Below are 16,859 nucleotides of genomic sequence, written 5' to 3'. Positions count from 1 at the left end.
AGAAAATGTCTGGGTCTCTTCAAGCCTAAAAGGCATGTGAGTCCCCAAACTAGAACAATATGATCTCAGAAGACTTTATATATGTATCTATAAAGAGGAGAGAGAGACAGAGAAAGAAGAGAAAGCACTGGCAAGGCGGAAAGAAAGAGGCCTAGAAAGGCGAGCCGGCTGCGGGGTGAGGCCGGGGGCAGGTCCACTTGCCAGGAGCAGGTTGCCGCTCAGGGATCCCCAGCGAGGCCGGCGGTGGCAGCACCAATTACTACATCCTATTTTGGAACAATCTTTGCAGCATTGCACTTTGGGGGCTCCCAATCCGCCTGCCTCCCTGAATGACAACAGGAAAATGAAACGGATGCATTGTTCTCACTTGCATTACCCTGGGGCGTGTGTGTCTCCGAGCTTTGTAGTCTTTTGTCTGACTGTGCTCTTGTTCAGTGCTCAGAGCAACCCTCAAAGCAGGTGACTCTGGCATTTCTCAGAGGAGATCCTGAGGCTCAGAATGAGCACGAGACAGAGCTGGGGCAAGAACCCTCATCCAGAGGCAAGGCCGGTGGCTGTCCGTCATCCCAGGGCACTATGGTGTCACCCTACTGCCTCTTAGCCAAGGGCAAACAGTAAAATCCGAGATGCAGCAGGGAACGGGAGAGGGAGCACTTGACACTCACCCAGGCAGCCACCTTCCTTTCTCCTTGACGAGCTGGAACTCCCAGAACTAGCCAGAGTTCCCGGGAGGAGCACCAACAACAGACAGGGCCCCTGGGCTAGGAGTCAGGACACCGCTCAAGTGCGTGCCCTTGGGTGAGTTACGGCCTGTGCCTGGGCTTGGTTTTCTCTATGCAAAATGGGAACCAGGCTGATGGCCCTACTAAATTTTTAGGGTTGTTAGGCAGATCTAATGCCTTTGAAAAACCATAAAATTGAGTGTGCGTGCAGCAGCAGTGGTTGACTGCTCTGTCCACGATCCACAGGCTTCAGCTTCCTGATTCAGAGCATCCTCACACCCTGGTTCTGTCCCCTCCCTGTTCACACCATGCTGGCATGGGCTTGATAGTGGCCAGTCATGGTGAACCACCAGCCAGGCTGTGCAGCTGACCCCCTTCGAGGGAGATGAGGGACACAGCACCTGCATGGCCAGGCCAGGGCTGAGGAGGGCCAACTTGGTGGCTGTGAGGTCTGGGCTGAGCAGCAGGAATGCCAGTCCCCACCACAAGGACTGGGGCCAGTCCTCTTGAACAGGGCCTTGTGGGGGCGCTACTCAGTTCTGGGGCCACAGACCTCTCCCCAGACCAGGGGGAATTACCCCCACAAAGAGGCCCTTCGGCCTGAGGGGTGCAGGCCTAGAGGCAGGATGAGGTGGGTGGGCACTTGAGCAAGCATGCCCTGGCCAGACTGGAAAGTACAGGAGAAGGGGCTGCCTTTGGCCAACTTGGGACGAGGATGAAATCTGGCATAGGGCAGGGCACCAGAGTGGCCACAGGGACAGCTCATGGCTGGAGGTGCCTGGCCATCTGTGGGCCCTGAGGCCGAGGAGAGCCCGTCTTGGGACACTTGAAACCCATTGCTGGCACTCTAGTGACCAGGCCACACTTTGGCATAGTTCTGGATTTCTGGGTTTAAAGCAAAGGTTTGGGAAGTCGGGCAAACCAGGTTGCAAGTCACAGCTCCATCATTTAGTGCCTGCGACGTTGGGCATGGCACTCAGCCTCTCTACGTCTCATTTAGCATCCCCTGAAAAGGGGCTCCCTAGAGCTCACCCCTTGTGATCGTTGGGACGCAAGGGACAGTGTATATGACACACTTTGCCCGGAGTCTGGCACACAGTGAGCAGGCAGGAGGTGTGGGGGGAGACAGGAGATACAAGAGGGGGAGGGGTACTGGGGACTGGAGGGAGAGGAAATGTCCAACACGATACATCCAACACGAGGCGATGGTCCTCCCTGAGGAGAGGCAGGAAGCACAAGGAGCCTTGGAGGGGCAGACACAGGACTAGGAAGATTTCAGAGACGAAGGAGTGGGTGCCGTTCACATGGTGGTGAAGAAAGGACATCCCAGGACCAGGAGCAGACATTACAGGGCCTGGCCATGGATGGATGAGGCTGGTGATGGGCAGAAAGGCTGGAGAGATTGGGGGTGGGGGGTGGGCATCGCACAGGGTTACGGTGCTGGAGTCACGGGTCAGGGCATCTTTCCTGTGGGTTGAGAAGCCGTGGAAGGTCTCTGGGGTAGCAACCAGGGTGGAATCTGAAAGGAAGAGACGCCCAGAGTCCTGGTCTCACTTGGGTGGAGAGTGGAGCAGTTGTCTGAACTGACCACCCTGGGAGGAAGGGCAGGTTTAAGGGCGAGAGCGATGAGTTCAGACTGGATATGTCAAGTCAAGGAAAGGAACGCCCCTCCGGGGGAGGACCAGGGTGGGAGCTGGGGCGGGGGCAGGGGTGTTGCCCAGGAGAGGGGGTCGTGGTGGAGCACAGCGTGTGGGGCTTTCCTTCCCTCATTTTGCAGGCAGTTCTAGGTACTTGCCTCGTGAAGCTCTGGGTTTTGTTTTTGCTCGAGGTTTGCTTTACAATATCCCCGAATCTTACTGCCCCTGTGGGCTCTGAAGGACCCAGGTCTCCCCTCTCGACAGCCCCTCTCGTCTCCCACTGCTCTTTTTATCAATTTGCTCCTCCTCTGCCACCCAGATTGGGTACCCCAGATCCTTGCCGGGCCCGGCCTCGGAGCTCACACACACCCTGGGAAAGGCCATCCTGCGGATTTCTGCCCCATGGGTTGGGGCCTGAGGGGTCCTGGCATCCCGATCCTGCCGAGGTGGTACAAGCCAGACCCCAGGCATCAGAGCCCGCGTCCCATCTGGTGCTGCTACCACAGAATCGCCAAATGTTGGCACTTGAGGGGACCTCCGAGGCTAAGGGGTTTGCTTGCCCCATGTTGGCCGGCAGACTTGCTGCTTCTACAAAACTCAGGCGACCATATGAATAGTTAGCTCGTATTTCTACATATCCCAAAGTCAGCTGGGGACTCATGGGCCTTGAGATCTGGGAAGAACTGGACAAGCAGTACAGACGTGGGTAGACACCAGACAGACCCAGCTCACGCAGACAACCCTGGGCTGCCTGGTGTGTCTCATTCAAGGGAAGCCAGAAATCTGGGTGTTCCTGTGAATCACCTGAGTTTCAAATCCTGACCGTGAAGACAAAAAAATTCTAAGTGCTGTATAGATCAAGTAAAACACATCCATGGCCCACACACCACCCAAAGGCCACAAGCTTCTCTGTTCTAGAACAGTGGGGAAGACTCCGCACACCAGCGCCCAGCCGTGCCCTGGTGACGCTCTCTTTCTTGAGGATGTGCTGCTGGGGCATCATTCCATCTGGGGAGGTGTGTTTGGGCACGGGTCTCCTTACCAGTACAGCCAGGCTTGGGGAAAAACACATGATGCCACCACCCCCGTGTTGGGTGGGTGCTGCAGACCATGAAGCCGGCACCTGAGAAGCAGCAGTGCCATCGCCCATTTGCAGGGGGCCTGGTGAAAACCCCTCCATGATCAAGCACCTCTTGGCTTTGGGTCCAGTAGCAACACCTGTGAGTTCTTCCTTCTCCAGGCTTCCCCCAGAAGCCTCAGACGCAGGCCCAAGGAAAATAGGAGCTCTTTTGAAGACCCTCTCCCCAGGGAGGGGAACAGAGCCAGGCCACAAGGAAGGACAAAAGAAGTTGCAATGCCCCCCACCGGCTCTGCAGGAAAGAGAGCTGGCTGGCCTTTGCCTCTGACTTGCTATGCAACCTTAAGCAAGTCTCTTGTCCTCCCCAAGTCTCAGTTTCCTCACCTGTAACACAGGTATAAAGTCCCTGGCTCCTCCACCAGACTGCCCTGAGGTCAAAATCAAAGAGAGATTCTAGCATGAACACATATGGGCTGCAAAGGGCTAGAAGGGTTAGGACCTATAACTAAACTTGTCAGCCCCTAACTTCCCCAAGACGATTCCCACCCCACCGTGATCCCTATACAACACGGGATTCCCCGCTCATTCCAAGGTCAGATTCAGAATGTCTCTCTGAATGGGACCAGGCAGGGGTCTTGCTGTCCCACTGGGGTCCTGATGCTGACCAGAGCTGCTTGCCCTCCTCAGCCAGGTTCCAGCTACCTCACCTCCTGCCACCTCATCTCCCCTCTACAAAGCAGGATTCCATGAGGATGTGGCCTGCGGGCATTGGGTGAGTGGCTCTGGGGTCCATGCTTGTTGCTCTGGAAGCTGTTGCAGATGCACCTGAGCAAGAATATATAGCATCAGCAGATTGGATGCATCCAAAAGCCAGCTCCAGGGGACTGATGGGGCAGTGCCAAGCACCCATGAATGTTGACTGGTGAGCAACTCGCGAGGCCGGCCCCTCTTATGCCAGCCCACGGCATGGTCCAGTGCACAAGACATGGGACCAGGGTCAGGATAACTTTATCTGGGTCTCCACTCAGTCACCCAGGTGCTATGAGTCGTCTTCTGGGCCTCAGTTTCTCCATCTGTATAAAGAGAAATTGGACTAGTGCATGATCCTTTTCGTGTTTGGTAATGAAGAGCCAGGGGAGGGAGATTTGGCCTGTCATGGTGACCACAGGACACTCCTGGCAGTTGGGGCCCACGGTCTAGGGGCTCTGAGTGCCTTGCACTGAACCAGACTGTCCCTCACAACAAAGATTTGTACCCCCTCCAAAGGAAAAAAAATGCAGAAGCACCCCTGTTGAAACACCCTGGTGGATGATCTCACAGGTCCCTTCCAGATCTGGGATTTGGAAAACTTTCACCCAAATTCACAACCAAACATTCTAAAAAGAAATTCTTACCTTGAAGTGACAGCTTCTAGCTCTGCTGCCTCAGAGATGTGGGACTGCTGCTGTTAAGATAAGCAGCCCAGCCCCGGAGGGATCCGGAAGGTTCCTCCCGGCTCCAGTGCTCTGTGACTCTGCAGCTGGAGATAATGACGATGGTTTACACATAAGGAGCGGGCTTTCCAGCCTCTAAAGCCTGCTAAACACACCATTTACCTCCTTTGATCGTCTTGCCAACCCTGGGAGGTTGGAGATGAGCAAACCATGGCTCAGAGAAGGCTTAGAGATGTGTTCAAAGTCACACAGCTGGCAAGTGATGGACCTGGGGTCTGAACCCAATACCCTTTCCTCTCGCCCAGACTTCTTTGACGGGACTCCCTCGTCATCTCCCCCAGAAAAGGCAGTGCTGACTCCCTTGCCTTCCCAGGAAAAGAGAAGCACCTCAGAACTCTGAAATGCATCCTCCCCTCACCTCACCATACACACTCAAACTCACACTGATATACACACATATTCACCTCCAGTAGGAAAACCTACCAATTTTACCATATATTTCAAAAATCAACTTTAGAATTAGAAAGAAAGCAAGCAAGCAGCCCGAATGGCCCAGGGAAAAAGTTCTGAAAGCCAGCTTCTGGGAGCTGGTCAGAAGGTAGAAGGCACCCCCTCCTTCAAAGAAGCACTGGCCAAGTGGGGCTGGGAACCCGACATTCACAGCAGTGGGTCCGAGGTCTGAGGGACCAGGACCCTGTAATCACAGGTACAGCATGTGACCCCCTTCACTCCTGCCACCCGGACTCCCCACCCTCCGTGCCCAGACCTGCACCCTGACCAGCCCTAACCACCCCGGCCAGCCCCACACGGGACACCCAGAAACACAGTACTATTGGGGTCTGATCCGCAGCTAGAATATACCGACCATGCACCTCAAGTTTGCGCTTGTGCTAGGCTGTCGCTCTGTGTCACAGGTGTGCGAGTGATGAGAGAGTCTGCATTCTTAAGCAAAGATCTGCTAAGCCAAGGACCAAATGTCACTCTGTTGTTTAAGACCCCTTAAGGCCTTGCTGCCCAGATGGCAGTCCCTGGACCAGCAGCATCAGTGTCATCTGGAAGCTGCTAAGAAATGCCACATCCTGGGCCCCACACAGACCTCCTGGCCCTTTCTGCACTTCAACAAGCTGCCCAGGTGGCTCAGTATCCAGTGGGAAGCAGGGCTGGCCCCTCACTACTCGCCAGCCACACCGGCCTCCCTCTGGTTCCTACAACACGCCAGAGCCCTTGCTGCCGGCTGTTCCCCTTCTCAGGAATGCTGGCCCCCCTAGGTTCGCATGTGGCTGCTCCCCCTCCCCCTCCAGGCCTCAGACCTTATGTCACCACTTCAAAAAAGCCTGCCCAGGCTCCCTGATCTGCAGTCAGTGCCCCTCTTGGCACCTCTCAGAGTAGCTCGTGGGTCTCTTCCCACATGCAGCTCTGATCGCGTTCTCGCCACAGCTTGCTGTGTGGTGTGCCCGTGCCAGCGTGCCCGCTCCCAGAAGGCTAGCACCCTGGGGGCCTTATACGCCCAGGACGGAGTGGATTCTGAATGAGCGAGTGGAGGACAAATACAGGCATCCCTAACCGCGCCGTCAGTTAACCCTTGGACTCACTTGCAAGGCAGAACCTGAGGTCTAGGAAAGGGTGGGGCATGCCCACGGTCACCCGGCAAGTCTAGGTGGAGCAAGACCAAAGCCTTTGACCTTTCAGGACCGGGCACCTCAACCCACGCCCGGCGCCCTGCCCGTCGGTGCGCGGGGCCTGACAAAGCAGGCCGTGAGCAGGGGCCACTGACCTACATTGTGAGTAACTGCATTCTGCAGAGGGACTCTCGGGCCAGCTGCTCTCCTTTCGCCGCACAGATGGGGGAGGCTTTCCCGGGCAGCTTCTGCCGCCTCCCGCTGCGCCGCGGTCGGCCGGGAGTCAGGTGTGAGCACTTGCGGCCTTGGCCGTCACGGACAGGCGTGGCCTCTCTCTGGCCGCTGCGCCCTGTCGCGCAGGAAGAGCATTTTATCAGCTTGCATTCAGCTGCCGCCCCAGAGCACGGCCTTCACGGAGCTCCGGGGGCTTCGCGGGGAGGCCTCTGCCGAACACTTGGCGATGAAGTCATTCCTCCCCCACGCAGCACCTCACAGTTTATACAGCGGGGTGCTAGGATTATACCCACTGTCCCCTTGGAATGTGACACGGTGCTTGCGAGAGGCAGGGCAGGCTGGGAGAAGCAGATGGTGAGGGAGGAAAGAACACTGGCTTGGGAGGCTGACAGGGCTGCGTTGGAACCCAGCTCAGACACTGACCAGCTGGAGATTTGGGGCACGTTCTTTCATCTTGCTGTGCCTCTGTTTTCTCATCTATAAAATGGACACAACAGGTTGTTGGAGCTTCACGAGGCTTTGACAAGACAGCATATGCAGAGTTTGCAGCTGTCATCCGTGACAAGCGGCACTTGGCGTTCTTGGGGCGGCTGTTAGTGGGTGAGGTCGACTCCCTCCCCCTCCAAGGCTGTCTCTCGTGGAATTGTCCTGATCTTACTAGGATGGAAGAGCCCTGAGGACAGGGCTTGTGTCAATGCTGCTTGTGGCTGTATCCCAACCCCCTCACGCCCAGAACAGTACCTAGCAGGTGGCCGTGCTTCATAGTTACATTGGAATGAATGATTGATTACTTGGGTAGTTGCCCAGGTGGGCAACAAGTCAGGAAGAAAAATAAAGCAGAGAAAAAAACAATTCGAGAGCTCTTATAGGCCAGTCATGCATGGGAATTGATTTAGACCAGTGGAAATGCTGCAGTCCCCAGTCACATGGAGAGGCGGGGCTGAAATAACGGCTCAGACCCTGATAGGAGATCACAGCATGACATCTGCAGGGGTCAGGGCCCTGGATCGCTGGCCCGCACACGGAGAGCAGGATGAGCGTAGGGTCAGCAGGCCTGGGTCCTGCAGCCCTACCTTCCCCGATAGCTGTTACCCGGTTCCCACCCCACTCCTGCTGTCTGCAAGGGGTGGGGCCGGTCCTCCAGGGTGCCTGGAAATCTGGCTTCCTTTGAGACCACTGGGTGCCTTCTAAAGTAGCATCGGATGCTGCTGACGGCTTTGCGGGCCCCACTGAGCCACAGAAGTAGCTCCGTGTCCTCAGTAGAGGGTGAGCTGCAGCCGCTGGGCCAGACCCTCCGTGTGGGCCTTGGGTGCCCCCTAGTGGCACTTTGGTGTATGACAACGATCCCAAGTAAGTGCTCAGGCGGTGGCGCCTTTCCACGCCCCCACTGTCCCCTCCCCTCACCCCTGCAACCCACCCTTTGCATCATTGAATGCGGCTCTCCCCCTGTGTGTGACTGCTCAGACCGCTCTGAACCCTGGTCCCAGGCACTATTACAACTGATCAGATGAGCAAAGGCATGGCTTTTATGGTCGGCTTTGAGATTCAGTACCTGACTGTTCAGACTCCCTGTCCCCTAGCCCCAGAAGTACATGAACCTTCTCACTCCTAAAACCACCCCAGCCCCTGCCGCTCTAATTCACATAGAGTGTGCAGAGACATGGGGTTGTGTGAGGATGATGTTAACGATCAAGAGATTTTTGTGGTTTATTTCTGTATCGGCGCCTGGGTGGTGGGAGCATAAGGTGGAAGCAGCTCTGCCCACCCCCGGGACCACTGAGTTCTCTGAACACTCGACTGACCCTTGATTTTTTTTTTCTGCCCTCCCCACCTCTGCAGTGGAGGCTGTGCTTAAGCTTATTGAGATGGGTGGGGGGCTAAGAGACCGGATGTAGGAATTAGGATTCAGGATGGGAAGGGTCGGAGCAGACCAGGATGGGGATTGTGAAGGGGAGGGTGGCTCCTCAGAAGTTAAAAGATAACCTGGCTAGAATGTTAGCTACAGAAGGGGAAAAACAGAGCTAGCAGCAGCTCAACGAAAGCTACCTAATGGTGTCTTAGGCAACCATAAGGAACACATGAATCACCAGTGGAAGGTAGTTGTTTAGGAAGCCGAGCAGACGTAGAGCAAGGGCACAGGCGGACTCACTCACTACCACCTGGAGCGTTGAGCTCGATTACAGGCCTATAGATCAATGGTAAAGTGGAGGAGGTTGAAGGACCAGGTCGGCTCATGGCGGGAGGTGATGTGTATGGTCACTGCAGCTCTTTCCCTCCTGAGGAAGGGCTTGCAGGTGCAAGGAGGGGGCTTAGGATTACTCTGAGGACCCCAGAGGAAAGGAGGCAAAGACCAGTGGGTAGAGGTACAGGAGAAGGTTCTGGTTCAATAAAAGGATTGTGCAGCCACTCACCAAGAGTGGGAGGGGGTGGGCTCTCTGTCACTGGGACTGTAAGAGCCAGACAACCACTCAGCTTCCCATGAATAGAGTTTTCATAACATTGAACAATGGTATATGACAGCATCGGTCCTTTATACACAGAGAATCTAAGAGTCCATCATAAATTATTACCTTTCATTATAGAACAACAGATACTATCATCATTAATGGGTTTGCTATTCATGCATGACCGTAATGGGCCTCTGCTACTGCATTCTGATGTCTGCTTGGTTGTCAGGCATTAGAGAAACCCAAGTTTCACTGTTAGAAGTCACTGTTGACCTTGGGACCAGCGCCTTTCTCCATCTCCTCAATTAAACAATGGAAGGACATCAGGAAACCCCCATCACCATACTAGAATCCAGCCCAGCTCCTGGGTGGGTAGCAGTGGAGGGGAAATCTCTGGCCTCTCTGTGGTTCTTGGTGATCACCTTCTGCTGGGGTGACTCTTACTAGTGCCCACAGCTGCCACCACAGAAGCCTCAGGGAACCACTAGAGCCTGTGTGTGGACTCAGTGACCATGGAACCAAAGCAGCTGAGCTAAGGCTGTCTGTGGCTTGGGACAACAAAAGGAAAATCAAGCCTGAGAGAGCATGCAGCTGGATGGTCTGGTTACAGAACGGCCTGAGTGCACAGGCTCCACCTCCCTAGCTCTTCCTGCTTCCATGTGGAAGCACCATCATTCCCCAAATCACAGGAGCCCAGACCATTGCCCAGCTCAAAGGTCAGACCAAGAGAGTGGGGCCAAGAGAATTGGGTGCTCATTCCCAGTTACCTAAGGCCTGCTTTCCACATCCAAAATATCTGTTCTTGAGTGACACTGTCGATGCCTACCTCTTACCCTCAGGCATGTGCCTTTTACCCTAGACCTTAATAGGACAATTCCATCCTAGACACAGTTCTTTGATTAAAAACCCTCAGCAGGTATCTGTTCTAAAGGCAAATAGATTTGCAAATATACCTTTAATTTTACTTTGTAAATTTGTTATTGGTAGTGTATGGATGTAGAAATTCTAAAACTATTTTGTGTCTATTTAGTATTGAGCAAATGAGTGACTGTTTTGATATTGTGGGAAACCAGGGATCTTACTATGAGAGAAGAACAATGCAAATACAAAATGGGAAGAAGCCAGAACCCTGTGGCATAGGATTTTATTTACATCTATCTATAAACAGATGGTAGAGAGACGAGGATAGGTACATAGAATAATGATGAATGGATGGAAGGATGGATGGATGGATAGATAGATAGAGGAAGAAGGAAGGAATGAAGGAAGAAAAGAAGGAAGGGCCTAGAAGTAATGATATCCTAGGAACAGCAAACACATCTAGTGCCCAGATCTTGGTTTTTTAATATCATTCCCCACCAAAAAGAACCAAGACTCCTCAGAGAAATGACTGATTCTAAGGTTGGAGAAAGGAGAGTACAAAGTCAAGTACTTATTGTGCCAAGAACTAGGAAAGTGCTTCCAAAAAAGTATGGGGATGTATTGAAAAAACACACGAGGCTGAACGAGGGAGTTTCCCACTGGCCAAATCTGGGGGAATGTGAACATCAAAATGAATGATAGTAATGGAAATGAAAAAGAAACCTATAAATGCATACTGATAGGGAAGCCCCGGTGGCTCAGTGGTTTGGCGCCGCCTTCAGTCCGGGGTGTAATCCTGGAGTCCCAGGATGGAGTCCCGTGTCGGGCTTCCTGCATGGAGCCTGTTTCTCCCTCTGCCTCTTTCTCTCTGTCTCTCATGAATAAATAAATAAAATCTTTTTAACAAATGCGTACTGATATACATAAATAAATGGGAAGAAAGGAAAGATCTTGTTTACAGTGGAGTGCCAAGTATTTCAATAAAATTATAGAGTTAAAAAAAGTCACCATTTTACAGCCACCAAAAGAATGTGACTCAGGTAGAAACCATCACTGGATGCTGAAACCACTGAGTTGGCATTTGTGAGGAAATAGGACACTCACACGGTCTCAAAGTATCTCCTACAGAATATTTATTAATAACACGGGGGAAACGGTACCTTTGAAGTGAAGAGATTGGGCAAACATCACCTGAACCAAATGATCAGTTAGCATCATCAATAATGGGATAAAGTGCCACTGAGAAGAAGCTCCAAGGAGGCAAAAACCTCACATTCCATAGGATTCCTGCCACAAATGCATACCCTGGATCTAATCATGAAAACACATTCGAACAAAACCAAATTGAAGGACATTCTACCAAATAACTGACCTGCATTCTTCGGAAATACCAATGACATAAAAGACCAAAAAAGACCGAGGAATTGTTGAAGATTATAGGAGACTAAATGCATGACAAGTAAATCAGGACATGGTCCCAGATTGGACCCTGCTTTGGAAAGACCACAATTGTCTTAAAGGGCATTATTGAGTCAATTGGAAAAATTTGAAAACTGATAGCACTTTAGATACTGTATCAGTTAAATTTCCTCAATTTGGTAAGTATATGTGGTTATAAAAGAGAATCTCCTCATTCTTAGGAAATACTTGCTAGGTATTTAGGGGTGAAAGGTCAGGATATCTGCAAGTTACTCTTAAATGGTTCAGAAAAAAACATATGTAGAATATACACTTTTTTTCATTCTCTGGGTGTGTTTTTCTTCTATTTCCACCACGTGACTGATTCTCATCCAGAGTTTCCCAGTTCAAATTCCTGAGAGAGAGAGAATGAGTTTAGGTAGAGTCGTCTCCACCATCCGTCTTTGAGCAGAACATGGTACTAGGAAACCTCTTAAGTCTCTGAGCAACTCTGGATTGACTGCTGTGGGTCAGGTCCCCACCCTCTGTCCAATCAACTTTGGCCCAGGATGGGTCATGTGGTACATTAACATGGCTGCCCCCACTGCTCCCTCACTGGGTTGATGGGCAAGAAGGCTTCCTTAGACAAGCTAGGCAGGTCCCAAGGCTGGGCCAGCCAGCAGCTACTGGTGTTAATCCCAGAGACACCTGAAGGCCTCTTGACATAACTTTGTGCCCTGTTCTCACCTTCACTCTTTCAACAAACATGACAGATGCATGCTCTGGGCCAGGTCTTAAGCTAAGTACTAGAAGCACAGGAAGTGACCCACTCCCTACCCTCAGGAGATCTGACTCATGTTTGAAAGGCATGAAGAGCACAGATAACTAGGGTGCAGGGCTGACTCATGACCAACAAATATAAGGCAGCCTCATGGAAACATGGAAGAGGAGTCCAAAAGGCCTCCTGGACAAAAGACTGGCTGTAGCTCATGGGAGGGAAGGTGGCCGTCAGATGGGGCCCTGGCTGCTGGAAAGGTGCCCAGTGCCACCCCTGGGTTTCTGTTTTCTCTTTGCACAGCCGGACCCAGCAGGACGGGACATCTCTATCCGCCCTCTCCTGGAGCACTGTGAGAACACCCACATGACCATCTGGCTTGGCATCGTCTATGCCTACAAGGGGCTTCTCATGGTAGGTGCAGAGCAGAAGGCAGAGGTTGGGGGGCTGCTTCTCTGTCAGAGCTCTCTCCCCCAGGGGCCTCTGTGAACGTAGAAATAAACAGGACCCCCAGGATGAAGCACTTACCAGCCTACCTCCGTGTTCGCCACATGTTCTCTCAATTCCCACAACAACCCTCTGAGATAGGTGGAGATTATACCCCCATTTCACTGATGAGGCTGATGAGGCTTGGTTTGCCCGAGGTCACTCAAGCTAGTAAGTGGCAGATTCAAGAGCTTAACCACAGAGTAATCCCAAAACCTGTTAGTTGGCCTCGCGTCGGCCACCATGATACTCCCAGAACAGCAGTCTATCAGCATCTAGCACACGCTCACATCCCACATTTTACTGGATTCTCTCAAAATCTGTGGGAGGTGAGTGGAATCATCCTCATCTTATAGATGGGGAAGGTCAGGCTCAGAGAGGTTAAAGGGCACCTGGTAACCTCCAACCTCCAACCCCAGTACTCTTTCCACTCTACCCATTTGTTAGATCAAAGATCTGTTAGATCTGTGATCAAAGGTCACATACCAAGGCCACCCCACACGTCTGGAAAGACTTGAAAGGGCCGCCACACCCCACCTTATCCCACACTCACCCTTGAAGCTTCTCTCCAATCCTATGCAAACTGCGCCTCCCCTAAAATCCCTCCAGTGAAGGATTTTAGTATATGTGCTGCCGAAGCGAGCACCCTCCAGTGAAAGAAACCAGCTCCCGTACCCTCCTCAGGTCTTGCCATAGGAAAGTCAAGCCACCATCCACGTCTTTGTAGCCTCTGCTTACAGCCAAGAATGAAGCCCTCTCCAAAACTCATATAAATTGGGATTTCTTGTATTGCTCAAATGCATCCATACCTGCTGCTGCTTCGGAGAACTGTTTCTGAGGGGCCACACACCAGAAGAGCATGTGCTAGGAGACCCTAGGCAGAGAGTGTCCCCCACTTCATACTAGTTGAAACTAGTTTCCATAGGGAATCTATGAGGACCGCTGGACCGCAATCTGGGCCCCACAAAGTAATGCCCCAGAAGGTGTCCACAGGAGGCTCCCAGAGTGGAAATGGGACTTTGAGGACTGGCCAACAGCCCTAGACTTAGAGATGGGCACTCAGGAGACATGGTCACCGGAGTTGTGAGAGACAGGTGGCATAGACCTGAAGACAGATCCATCATCAGTGGGCAAAGTTGCCAGAGGGCGGCTTTCAAGTCCACATTAAAGAAGGATTTTGTACAATAGAGCAGTGGCCGCAGAGGTGGTGGTGCCCCCTAGGAAGGAAGACGCCCCCTTCACAGGAAGCATGTGGTACCCACAATTGAGGCCCCCAGCCCTTGCTGAAGAATGAGACTGAAGCCAGATGCTCCAGGACCCTTCTAGCTCCAGGTCCCCCGATCCTGAGACTCTGTGAAATTAGATTATGGGGAATCCGATTGACTCTTTAAACTGCATTTATCTGTAATGTCTTGACCATCCATTATCTTCTCCACCTACTTGCAAAAGTGGCTGGAGATGACTGTATCTCTTCCTGTGAAGCTAATACCTTCAGCTGGATCGTGTCCATAAAAGCTGTATTTAGCAGCACAAGTGTGTTACTGTTTACAGTGTGTGCAAGGAATTGTCCTCAGTCCTCCTGGCCCCTAGGGTTTGTGACTAAAATTCTAGCTCCTAGTGCCTCCTCTCTGAAACCACAGAATTTCAAGGCTGGAGAGAGAGTGCCCAGCCCTGAGGCCCACTCTCCCCTCTCAGAGTTTCGGCACTCCCAGCCCACGCTGAGCATCCCCGACATCCCCATTCATTCAGTCACTGCTGCCACACCTCCAGGGATGGGAGTTCACCTGCCTAACTGTGACCTGTGGCATCATGGATGCTGTATCAGTGTCCTGTGGCTGCAGTCACGAATCACCGCAAACTGGTAAACGCAGACTGGCTTGAAACAACACACATTTCTTCTCTCACTGCTCTGGAGGCCAGGAGTCTAAGACCAAGGTTGAGCTATGCCCCCTCCAGAGACTCTAGGGAGAATGCTTCCTGCCTCTCCACGGCAGCTGATGGCTGCAGGCATCCTTGGCCTGCGGCCGCATCCCTCCAATCTCCACCTCCATCTTCACGTGGCCATCTCCTCTCCATGTCTCTCCTCTGTGTGGCTCTTGTGAGGACACTTGTCATTTGATTTAGGGCTCACCTGAATAATCCAGGAGGATCTCTTAGTCATATCTGCAAAGACCCTTTCCCCAAATATTCAGTCTCTGTGGATTGGGATGTGACTTGTCTTTTAGAGCCCCCATTTAACCCACTATAGGCAGGTTGCTTTTCTAGAAAGCTCTTCCTTATCCTCAGCTAAAATCCGCCTCGATGTAACTTGTGCCCATGAACCCTCATTCTACTCCTTGAAGGCCTAGGAACAAGTTACTGTTTCCTTCTGACACTCTTCAGAGATTTTGCAGCCAACCACCAGGTCTCCAAACTTGCCCACATTTAACAACTGGTAGAGACTCTCATGATGGTTTGTGGGCCCCTGGGCAGGTCACTTAGCCTTGTCCAGCCCCTGCTTCTTCCCCTAGAAGATGTGGACAGCCAGGCCCTGCTGGCACAGCCACTGTGGGACTGAAGGGACCACACACACGGAGAAACCGGCACAAAGCAAGGCTTTCAACAGCCGTTGGGTTCTTTTCCTCACTTGGTATCTGCTTCCTGGGCTTCTGGTTCCCCATTTTAAAAGGAATCTTTAAAAAAATAAATCAGTCTGGGTGCCCGGCTGGCTCAGTGAGCGGAGCATGTGACTATCTTGGGATTGTAGTTTGGGGCCTCACATTGGGTGTAGAGATTACTTTTAAAAAAAGAAAATCTTTAAAAAATGTTTTAAATAAAAAAATGTTTTAAATGATAATAATAAATCAGTCTATGATATAATACACTTACAGAAAAGGAGAGGAAAGCAACCATGGTTGTATAAATAATACCAATTACAAAATAACCGACTCTTGTACTGGGCACTTTGGTTTACAAAATGCTTTCACAGCCATCCTCTCATTTCATCTGGACACAAACCCTGTGAGATGGTATTATTATTATTATTATTATCTCCATTCCACAGACCGTGAAACTAAGGCCCTGAGAGGTGAAGTGATTTGCCCAAAGTCACACAGCCGACGAAAAACAGCAGATTACAGCTCCTCCATCCTTGTGCCCCTGACCCTTCACTACATGGCACCATGCTGCCATTCTAAGTCGAACCTGAAAACAGAAGCCCTCAGTGTGATATTAAGTGGCTCATGCAGCTTTGGATGCCCTGAGTTGCAGTGGTGAGGTCAGAGGGAAGAGGGGTCTTTGGAGAAAGGCCTCCTGAAAGGGCTGGACTGCAGCCAAAGCCCCTGCCTGGTCAGCATGCTGGTCAGCTCGCCCCCCGACCCCCACTACCATTCTGCCTGCCATTCCATCTGCACTTCCTCCTCAATCTGCCCTCCCCTTAGACCACCCAAGGAGTCTAAACCCTCCACATCCTGCTTCAGATCACACTGGACCTCTACCTGGTCCATTTCTGTTGGGAGATGTATTAGTTAGGAGTAGAGTTATAAGTGACAGGAAACCCAAAATAATAGTGGTTAAAGAGATAGTTAACTTCCTCCTCAAATGAGCAATCTAGGGCTGGTGGGGGTACCCAGGACCTCAGCTCCTTGGACCTTGTGTCTCCCCCATCTTCATCATATAGCTCCCACATTGTAGACTAAGATGACTTTTTGGTCTAAGATGGCTGCTCAAGCTCCACCTATCACACTCCACTCCATCTACTAGGAAGGAAGAAAAGGAACACAGTTCCCCTTTACAGATACTAACCAGAACTTGTCCTGAACCTTCTCATACACCACACCTAGCCTCAGGACAGTTAGGATATATAGTCTCTATTCTGAGTGACTTTGTGCACTGACAGGTAATAGAAGTCCCAGACATGGGGCCTCTGTCTTATTTAGTGGTAAAAAACACGGGACTGAACTTCTAGAAACAATTCACTTTTGCCCCTGTATGACTGTGTGGCCTTGGACAAGCCCTTTCCTCCTCTCTGGGCCTCAGTGTTCTCCCTAGAGCGAGGGGAGGTTGTCACAATCATGTCTCTGGAAGCCTTCCCACCACGGCCTGCTATATGTGAACCAATATTGGGGCGCAGGAGAACCAGATGCTGTAACATCCCCAGTCTGCATTTCCTCAGCAGGACTCAACCCAGG

General features: G+C 51.8%; 1 protein-coding gene across 1 annotated transcript in view; it reads left to right on the top strand.

Annotated features, from left to right (window-relative positions):
* The window catches only part of GABBR2 (gamma-aminobutyric acid type B receptor subunit 2), a 355,033-nt gene that overhangs the window by 316,775 nt on the left and 21,399 nt on the right, over positions 1-16,859 (top strand). The window contains exon 14 of the mRNA XM_077912663.1: positions 12,508-12,618. Within this exon, the coding sequence (XP_077768789.1) occupies positions 12,508-12,618 (111 nt within the window). The remainder of the gene's footprint in view (positions 1-12,507; positions 12,619-16,859) is intronic.

Source organism: Canis aureus, chromosome 10 (genome assembly GCF_053574225.1).
Source record: "Canis aureus isolate CA01 chromosome 10, VMU_Caureus_v.1.0, whole genome shotgun sequence".
NCBI classification, from domain to species: Eukaryota; Metazoa; Chordata; class Mammalia; order Carnivora; family Canidae; genus Canis; species Canis aureus.
Note: the sequence above shows the minus strand (reverse complement) of the source record. Positions and strands in the feature narration are given on the sequence as shown.